The sequence below is a fragment of the Berghia stephanieae genome, chromosome 2, assembly GCF_034508935.2.
Source record: "Berghia stephanieae isolate SIO BIC M18660-M18661 chromosome 2, UCSD_Bste_1.3, whole genome shotgun sequence".
NCBI classification, from domain to species: domain Eukaryota; kingdom Metazoa; phylum Mollusca; class Gastropoda; order Nudibranchia; family Aeolidiidae; genus Berghia; species Berghia stephanieae.
The window spans coordinates 20,019,937-20,029,936 of record NC_088361.1 but is presented as its reverse complement, the minus strand read 5'-3'; the positions used below and the strand labels follow the sequence as shown (position 1 = coordinate 20,029,936).

Sequence of the window (10,000 nt, the reverse complement as noted above, 5' to 3'; positions counted from 1 at the left end):
TAATAATAATCATCAAGGGTTACATGGGTCAAGAGACCTTTAAATAATACCCTGTTGTTTTTTACAATTGTTTTTTACAAATATAAATTTATCATAGTTAAAACAAACAAAAGAAAAAAAATCTAGAATTTTTTTTACTATCCCATTTTCTTCCTATTTACTGGCGTTGATTTGACCCAAATGTGTCACAAGCACAGTAAACCCATTACAAACAAACAAACGAACAAACAACCAAACATTTTAATTGATTTCCTATTCAGGTTAACAGAATCAGGTTTGTCGATGGTAGATTGGAAGTTGATTAAAGACATGAAGCCACCAGGGTCAGAGTTGGAATGGCTGCAAGAGTTTGACCGATACAAGGAATTTCCTGAATATAAATAGTAAGACTTGTTTGCCTTACGTTTTAACTTTTTTCTTTTCTTATAAAGTGATAGGAGAAAATGTTTATTGCACTTCATTAACACAGACATGCATACTATTGAAAACATTTAGTAGAATTGTGAAATTTTGTCTCCAATTGCAAAACTTCATGAGCATCATTAAAACTCATTGAAAATAATAGATAAAATTAAAAAAAAATAAATTAAAATTGAGCTTTATATAGAGCAATATCCACTGAAATGTGCTCAAAGCGCTTTACAAGGGGTCCCTGGTCAACAGCAACATTTAACATGTAGGACGGGACATGACGTCTGTTAGGCGATATTACAATTTTTTGGACAAAGACAACGCTGTTAACGGCCAGGTACTCATTTTACACCTGAGTACGGTGAGAGAATGTGAGTAAAGAGCCTTTTCCAAGGACTCAACTATGCGCCGAGCGCGAGGCTCGAACCCAGGACCATCCAATCCAAAAGCGAGTGTCTTACCACTAGACCACATAGCCGCACAAAGTTGATGCCAGACTGCATAATGTTGTGTTATTTGAAGTGTTTTTTAATGAATCCTTGTGACTGGGTGGGGATCCTGACCTCCCATAGCGGGCAGGGGGGTACATACTGTGTCTTCTATCCTCTTATATCTATTTTCCAATATGCTTTCTGTCTTTGTCTTGGAATGAGATTACTTGGTTTTGTCCTGGCCCTGGTCGGAGTCCCTGCTGGGAGGGAAACAGTCAAATGCATAGTTATTGTTTTGGGAGATGATCTTTTTTTCCTTGTAAATCATCTCTCTGTTATGTATTATTATATTTATTTTTAATGTATAATGTAAGCATTTGAGTTTATTCCTCTTTGTTGGATTTTGTGCTTCTGTCCGGATGAGACTTATAGGTGAGCTCAAACTAAGTACATTGGTGGTATGCTCTTGGAATCTACATCTAATCCCTATTTGTTCATAGTTCCCCTTTGTCTTACTTTCTCTTGGGTGCTTTAATTGTAATTCTAGAACTTTTTACTATCCCATTTTCTTCCTTTTTACTGGCGCTGATATGACCTAAATGTGTTGCAAGCGCCGTAAAACCCTTAAAAAGCAATCCTTGTGAGGAAAAATTGTAGATTTATAAATTAACTAGATCGACTACAATTTTATCTTTCCTAATAATTATGAGTTTTTAAATTTCCAAGTAGGCAGGGTCTGTTAATCATGAATTGATTTTCATTTATTCTTTATTCATTTTTATTGGTTGCACAAATGTGAGGCTGGCTGAGAAAACCCGGGAAGATGCGGCAAGCTTCGGTTTGAGATATGAACCAAAATTGGAGATAAGGTGTTTCTCATAGCAACAAATTTTATTCAGAAAAAAAATTCATAACTTGGGTTCGAATAGACATAGAAAGAAAATTTAAAGTGGTAAATGATCAGAATGATGTGGTCTATCTACACCACTGCATACATAACTCAATTTATGAAATTTGTGCATCTTTCCGGGTTATCTAAGCCAACCACACAAATATTAATGCTTTACAAATATGAAGACCACAGGGGAAAAACGATCAAAGTCCGAAAGACACTTACTGTTCTAATGTCACAATAATTTGGTATTAAAATCAACCAAGATCTTGTTTTTTATATGCATCTGACTTGTGGTCAAAATATATACGTTTAGTATTTCACATTCAGATCAATTCATATTATCATGTGGAGTTTTCAATGGGTTTCGAAACTTTAATTTTGATTTTCTCAAAAGCTGAAAAATGTGACTTTGATCGTTTTCCCCTGTGGTCTTCATATGCTTTTATAGTTTTGAATGAGATTTTAAAGCATTTGGACATGTAGTTCAATATTTACATGAGTTGTGATTTTCATCTCAGTTATCAAGTTACCCTTAATTATTATTCCATTTAACCTTTGACCTAATTGGTAACCTTCGATAAAAGGCAAATAGCTAGTCTTTTCATCATTCAAGCTTTTCCTTTGGAGAAAAGAAGAAACCTCCCCCCCCCCCTCCAAAAAAGAATTTTAAAAAATAGAGCTTTTATATAGTGCAATATCCACTAAACATGCTCAAAGCGCTTTACAAGGGGTCCCTGTCCAACAGCAACATTTAGGACAAGACATGACACCTGTTAGGTGGTATTATATTTTTTAAAATTATATTTTTCGCCTGTTAGGCGACATTACAATTTTTTCGGACAGAGACAACGCTGTTAATGGCCAGGTACTCATTTTACACCTGAGTACGGTGAGAGAATGTGAGTAAAGAGCCTTCTCCAAGGACTCAACTATGCGCCAAGCGAGGCTCGAACCCAGGACCTTCCGATCCGAAAGCGAGTGTCATACCACTAGACCACATAGATGTACTAGAAAAGATCTGAAAAAGTGTGTATGAAACAGTGCTAGACAAAACAAGAATTTAAAATACAAGAAGAAAACAAACATCCCAAAACTTTAATCTTCCCCAGTCGAGCAAAACTGATTTTTTTTGGGATGTTTTTTTTTAAATATTAAATTTTTCTTTCTTGCTTTGTCTGCCATTGTTTCATTCACACTCTTTCAGATTTTTATCTTACACCAGTGCCTGCTCCCTAATTTCTAAATTTGAAACTTTTTCCTAAAGAAAGAATAATGCATACCACTTTCACCTAGGCCTGGGGTAGGGATGACAAGCAATTTTAACTTTAAGAAAATATACCTTAAAGTTCGAGAATGGAGTGGCACCGTTTAAAAGTATTTTTATCGTTTAATGTATTGAAGTAAATGTCAATAGTCTTGTAACAATCCGTATTAGGAGAGGAAATCTTGAAATCACATTTATTTTGTAGTAGAATTTGAGCTTAAATTTGAACTTTTTTATAGGGTAATATCCACTAAACGTGCTCAAAGCGCTTTTTACAAGGGGTCCCTGACCAACAGCAACACTTAACATGTAGGACAAGACATGTCGCCTGTTAGGCGATATTACAATTTTTTTCAGACAGAGACAGGCACTCATTTTACACCCGAGTACGGTGAGAGAGAGAATGTGAGTAAAGAGCCTTTTCCAAGGACTCAACTGTGCGCTGAGCATGGCTCGAATCCAGGACCTACTGATCCGAAAGCGAGTGTCATACCACTAGACCACATAGCCTCACATAGAAGCCTATGATACATTTTTGTGGGAAGATTTTCAATATGTTCGTGTTTAAAGGTGTTCCGGGCTTTATCCAGCTTGGAAATGGAATATCAAGAAAATAATGAAGATTATAAATACAAATTTGTGTGTAAATGTTCTGTCCTATAAAGAGAGAAAAGTTTGAAATTACATTTATTTTGTAGGAGTAGTAGAAACCTAAGATATATTTTATGGGAAGATTTTCAGTATGTTTGTGTTTAAAGATGTTTAGGATTTTATCCAGCTTGGAAATAAAATATCAAGATTTCAATGAAGACGATAAATATAAATTTGTGTGTAAATGTTCTGTCCTTGTCGAACAGCGTGAACGCCCACAAGGAAATGACCTTGTCAGACTTCAAGTTCATATTTTACATGGAGTGGGGCCATCGAATGTGGGGCCGGATGACGGGAATGGCCTTTATCTTACCTGCTTTGTACTTCTTACGGAAAGGATGGATTTCAAAAGCAATGAAACCTCGCGTTGCTTTATTCACTGGTCTTTTAGGCCTCCAGGTGAGTGTTATAAGCTATGTAGAAACAATTGAATAAGTCAATATGTGTCAGTGCATGACGTAATCAATCGGAAGGTGAAAATTTTGGATTTGCATTTATTTTTTTTTGCATTTTCTGAAAGAATTTGCTCCCCCAGGGCATTTTAATCTTTATTTGAAGTAAATCGGGTGATTTTTCATGAAGATATGGTTAGATGTATGGGGAAAGGTATCCAGTAACTTTTCTCAAATTTCATACTTTTTCAACTTGACTAGCTGTAAAAAATATTTAGAAGTGAAATTAAGCTTTGATATTTCCCGAAGAAGTACAAAAAGGGTTGATTTAATCATTTATGACAAGAACTCATTTTTGATAAAAATTGACCTTCTAACTAAACTTGGCAATATCTCAGTTCAAACCTTTTCACCATCCAACTGATTATGTCATTCACTGTAACATAAATATCAGAGCTGCCTACATGAAATTTCAAAATTCGTAGTTTCAAGGGGAAAAAGGAAACGTCACTTTACATAGCATGAAAAATAAATAATTTGCCCTCACATGATCCAAAAAAGCTCTAAATTCCCAAATATAGGATCTAGGGAACTAAACTTTTGTTTCCAACAAGATTTATTGAGTCAAAGAGGCCAATGCAATTCTGTGGCTGGAGTCAAAAATTCATATTTCTACGAATTTTTTTTGTATTACTTGGTAGGTCTGATTATATTATATCCAAATCAACCACATAAGAATTCAGGGAAAAGTGGCAAAAATTTTAAAAAATAATAAATAAATAAAAATAAATACGTTACCAATAAATTTTCAGTAAGAACTTGACTTCAGTTCGGTTGACTGATATTACCAGATTAGGGGGCATCTTGGCTCAGATGTACGGTCTTTGCTTCATACCCAAAAGGTACCGAGTTCGACTACCAGCCTTGTTGTGTGGCCTTGAGCTAGTCACTTTGCCGTGCTGCACTGCGGATGACTCCTGGATTATTCCAGTCTTCCCTTGAGATAGACTTGAAAGACAAATTTCCCCTTGGGGATGAATAAAGAAAATTTTATTTATTTATTTATTTTTTATTTTTTTATATACACAAAATGTAATATAAGATAAGATATACTTTATTGATCCCGAATAAAATTATCATAATGGTAGAACATAGCAAAAAAAAAAAACCCAAAAAACCACAATTATGTTGCTAATATGTGGCATGGAATTCCATCGGATTACAAATATCTAGAAAAAATAAAAACATTATTGAGAAATTGTCATCTAGTTTGTATTAACTTAATATTTTTTGTCATATGTATTAACTTTTAATATTGTCCGTATTTATTAGTGTTTCAGATTGTATATATTTAGCGCTATATAAGTGCAGTATTATTATTTTAAAAAATAAAAAAATTATGCCTTTTGCGCCACGATATCATGAGATATCGTTGCGTAGGCATTCCACGAAGGAATATAGATAACTCATCAAACAAGACGTCTGATGTCAACAGGAATCACCCATGTTGTCCAAGTGAGCAAATTGGGGGTTAATAATCTTGCTCAAGGAAAAAAACTAAAGTGTCTGAAGCGGGGCTCGAACCCGGGTCATCCGAATCACAGTGCAATGCTTTAACCACTCAGCCACTTCAACCCCCCCCCCCCCCCCCAGTATTATTATTAATATTATGTAATTATTTTAGAAGCCAATAATTTAGACCCCATTTTTAAAACTTTCTTTCAGCATTTTTTGTTTTTGATTTTTAGTTTTGTATTATCTAATATTTGGTTGTCAGGGTTTTCTAGGCTGGTACATGGTGAAGAGTGGCCTTGAGGATAAGCCCGGTCCCACAGATGTGCCAAGAGTTAGTCAGTACAGACTGGCTACACACCTTGGATCTGCGTTCATCCTCTACACGCTATTCTTGTGGTCAGGGTTAACACACTTGCTTCCTCCAATTCAGGTACACCGGGTTTTTCTATTTGACGGTCGTTGAGAAATTTGGGAGCAGGCACTGGTGTAAGATATGAAGATCTGAAAAATTGTGTATGAAATAGTGCCAGACAAAGAAAAAAAAAAAAAGAAAAATACACGAAAAAAAAAACAAAAAAAAAACCATCCCCAAAAAAATCAGTCTTCCTCGACTGGGGATCGAACCTCAGACCTCCTGTTTACTGGTCAGACGTGCTACCGTTACACCACAGAGGTTACTTGATAGTTGTATTTCTTGGGGGTTTTTTTCTTCCTTGCTTTGTCTGGCACTGTTTCATAACACTTTTTCAGATATTTGAGGTTAAGTAAGGATATCGTTTAAAGCAAGCACATAAAAACTATAGGAAAATGTGATGTCATTTAGGACATTATGGTTGGGGACAAAACCTTACCCTTTCCTAAAAAAAAACAAAACAAAAACAAAAAAACTGAAAAATTTCTTTTTTTTTGCTTTGATATATGACATGAGCTTGAGGTAATTAAGGAGTAAGGTGCCATCTTTTGGGAGAGCGCTACCTTTTCCTTATCCTCATATGGAATTTATTCGGGTTGATATGTCGATTTTATGCATATTATCATATTATCTTCATAAATAACAATGTGAAATTGAATGTAAGCTTCAATTTAATTAGGAAAACAGATAGAATGGACCTTTCAGGAATCATCGTTCATCTTAACAATGCCACTACCGCATCATCTCATTCATCTGTAGTGTTTCATTCATCCTGTTTTGTTGGTAAAGGGGAAACCCGAAACGTCCATTCTATCTGTTTTCGTAATTAAATTGAAGCTTACATTCAATTTCACATTGTTATTTATATGTGATTTAGGAAATTAGGGTTGAGGCAAAATCTTCCCCTTTCCTCAAAAAAAAAACAAACAAACTGAAAAGTTTCTTTATTTGCTTTGATATATGAAATGAGCTCGAGGTAATTAAGGAGTAAAGTGCCTTCTTTTGGGAGAGCGCTACCTTTTCCTTATCCTCATATGGAATTTATTCGGGTTGATATGTCGATTTTATGCATATTATCAATGATTTGACAAGGAATGGTTAAGTTTTTATGACCTTTAAAGTTAACACAATTGAAAACCGTTTAAACATTTAAAAAAAAATTGAGCTTTATAATCAGGGCTGGCGAGTCGGAGTCGGTAGGAGTCGGTTGTTTGAGGGTGGAGTCGGAGTCGGTAGGAGTCTGTTGTTTGAGGGTGGAGTCGGAGTTGGTAGGAGTCGGTTGTTTGAGGGTGGAGTGGGAGTCGGTAGGAGTCGGTTGTTTGAGGGTGGAGTCGGAGTCGGTAGGAGTCGGTTGTTTGAGGGTGGAGTCGGAGTCGTTAGGAGTCGGTTGTTTGAGGGTGGAGTAGGAGTCGGTTGTTTGAGGGTGGAGTCGGAGTCGGAGTCGGTTGTTTGAGGGTGGAGTCGGAGTCGGTAGGAGTCCGTTGTTTGAGGGTGGAGTCGGTAGGAGTCGGTTGTTTGAGGGTGGAGTCGGAGTCGGTAGGAGTCGGTTGTTTGAGGGTGGAGTCGGAGTCGGAGTCGGTAGGAGTCAGTTGTTTGAGGGTGGAGTCGGAGTCGGAGTCGGTTTTAGAAGTCCCGACTCCGGCTCCTTACCACTTTCAGACATTGCATTTTTATATCATTCAATGTGTAATATTTTAGATACTAGATATAGATAGTATCCAGGCCTATTCTTTTAAATGTTTCAATATTATTTTTAATTAATGACTTTATAATATTTCAGGAAAGGGGAATATTATATTTATAATTCACTTTGAAAAATTAAAACTAAGACTATTAAAACTATTACTATTAATTAAAACTTTTTCAAAATTAAAATTCACAAATAGTAATCTTTTTTGTGTCACTGCGTGGAATCAGCGCTATTTCAGTTGGAACTCCCAAGGGACCAATAACCCTCCCTGCTCGCTACCTGCATGAGGTCATTGGAGTTCAACTGGTATCAGGCAGTGCCGTGTCCAATGGGGGCAATTATGGATATTTATGGTCTTATAATATGTCTGTATAGCGGGAAAACAATAACAGACTCTTTCACTTTATTATTTTGATTTGAAAAATCAGTTGTCTTTCTATACATCAGTGAAGATTTGACATTCTTGTGGTTAATAGTTTTCTTTGAATATCACAAATTGTTGATCTAATTTTAAGTGCTTGTAAATTATGGTGCACTTAAATTAAAAAATTGTTATTCAAACTCAGCGGCAGTATCTCAAGAATTTTGATAAATATCAAAAAAACATATATGCATCTATGTTCCTGTGCAATATTATCATATTGGCAGTTGATTTTCTTGATTTATTCATGGTTTTGTAAGTTCTGTGTATTGTTTTTTACCAATTCCGTTCCTCTCAAACAGTTGTGTTGATCATAACAGTAAACTGATATGATTCATGTCTTTATGTGGTAAAATAACTCATAAAGATAATATTTTATTGACCAGTAAAGACTAAAAACTAATATTGTGTATATTTCAATATCTCAATTTACTATCAATCTGCCTATAAATTATGACTTCTTTACAAGAAAAAAATCAATCACCCAACAAGGTTACTGGACATACTACAAATATTGCAGTATCAATCATCAATTACAACTAACATTAAGCACTGGTACTGTTAAATTAAATGATTTGCTCAAACAGACGGACATAGTATGTGGACAAAAGAGGATTCAAAATGATGAGGGCATATAGTTTATTCCAAGTAGTAACCTTTTTCTCCTTATTGACCAACTACATTCAAAACGAACACACTATCCATATAGGTTATATAGAATCATCTTTCCTCCAAGAAAACACATTTAGTCATTGTCTTATAAAGTCATCTGATATACCATTGAACTCCAGTCAGTCAAATTTAGAGATAAAACAATTGAATAACAACCGGAGTCAAATCAGTATAACACCACAAGCATACCACAGCAAGATCATTTAATTTTTGGGAAATCACTGCCACATATATCTGGACGCTTCAGTCTATAAAAAGTTAACACTTTCACTTGTGCACAAAAGGAGAACTTGAACTTACATTATATTACAACATGCAAGAATACCCTAAACATTGACGTCTATATGACACTATACAGTCGGCATTTCCTGAGACAACCACACAAAAGCAGTACCGTATACATCTTCAAACTATAATGCCTAAAGGTCATAAAAAAAATATAATTTGGACTTGAATCGTAAGGGATTTAAGTATAGAAAAAAAGTTATCAAGCCATTAAAACGTTGGCTTTCAAATGTGCCCAAAACTCATAATATTTAAGTTAAATGCTTAAAAAATAATATTAATATTATTTTCGTCTAATGGTTTATATTTTATTCCTAAACTGATATTTGGACATAATTCATGGCATGGAATACTATGTGAGAGAAAATAAGGATCTCACCAAGTCATGCCAAATAAGAAATTTACACTAAAAAATTCATATCTTTTAAGGTTTTACTGCCCGGACAACAAAACTTGGCATGTGTCAAGATCATCATTTTTACTTTATATTGATGCTTGTTTCAATCATTTTCTGCCGCTGGGAATTAAAATATTGATATGCAAATTACAACAAATTAATTTCATCGATAGCTCAAAAACCACTAAATTGACACCTCTCTTATGAGCAGCCTTAAGAGGATACATTATTATAAACCATGGCATATGATGAAAGAAACCTTTGCTTTGCTTGTGGTGAGGGAACAATTTTCATATTTGTGTTAGCTACTGAGCAATACCATGAAATATTGCAACAATTAATTACCATCAGTGGCATCACAGATTCCTACTGACCGCTACCTGTTCCACCCATGGGCTGACCCCACTAATGGGGTCAGGTTGACCTAGCACTGAAATACCGCTCAGAGGGGGAAATGCCACGCAGTGGTGTGTTTGTTTTCATGGGAAAAGGGGATGTGTTTTATCTTTTAAATTTGATGATCATTAATCAATATTAATGTGTTTATTCGAAATGAGCTAATCA

General features: G+C 35.2%; 1 protein-coding gene across 1 annotated transcript in view; it reads left to right on the top strand.

The window, feature by feature from the left end:
- The window catches only part of LOC144964447 (heme A synthase COX15-like), a 22,878-nt gene that overhangs the window by 4,054 nt on the left and 8,824 nt on the right, over positions 1–10,000 (top strand). The window contains exons 3-5 of the mRNA XM_078898718.1: positions 261–383; positions 3,859–4,051; positions 5,822–5,989. Coding sequence (XP_078754844.1) covers positions 261–383; positions 3,859–4,051; positions 5,822–5,989 — 484 coding nt within the window. The remainder of the gene's footprint in view (positions 1–260; positions 384–3,858; positions 4,052–5,821; positions 5,990–10,000) is intronic.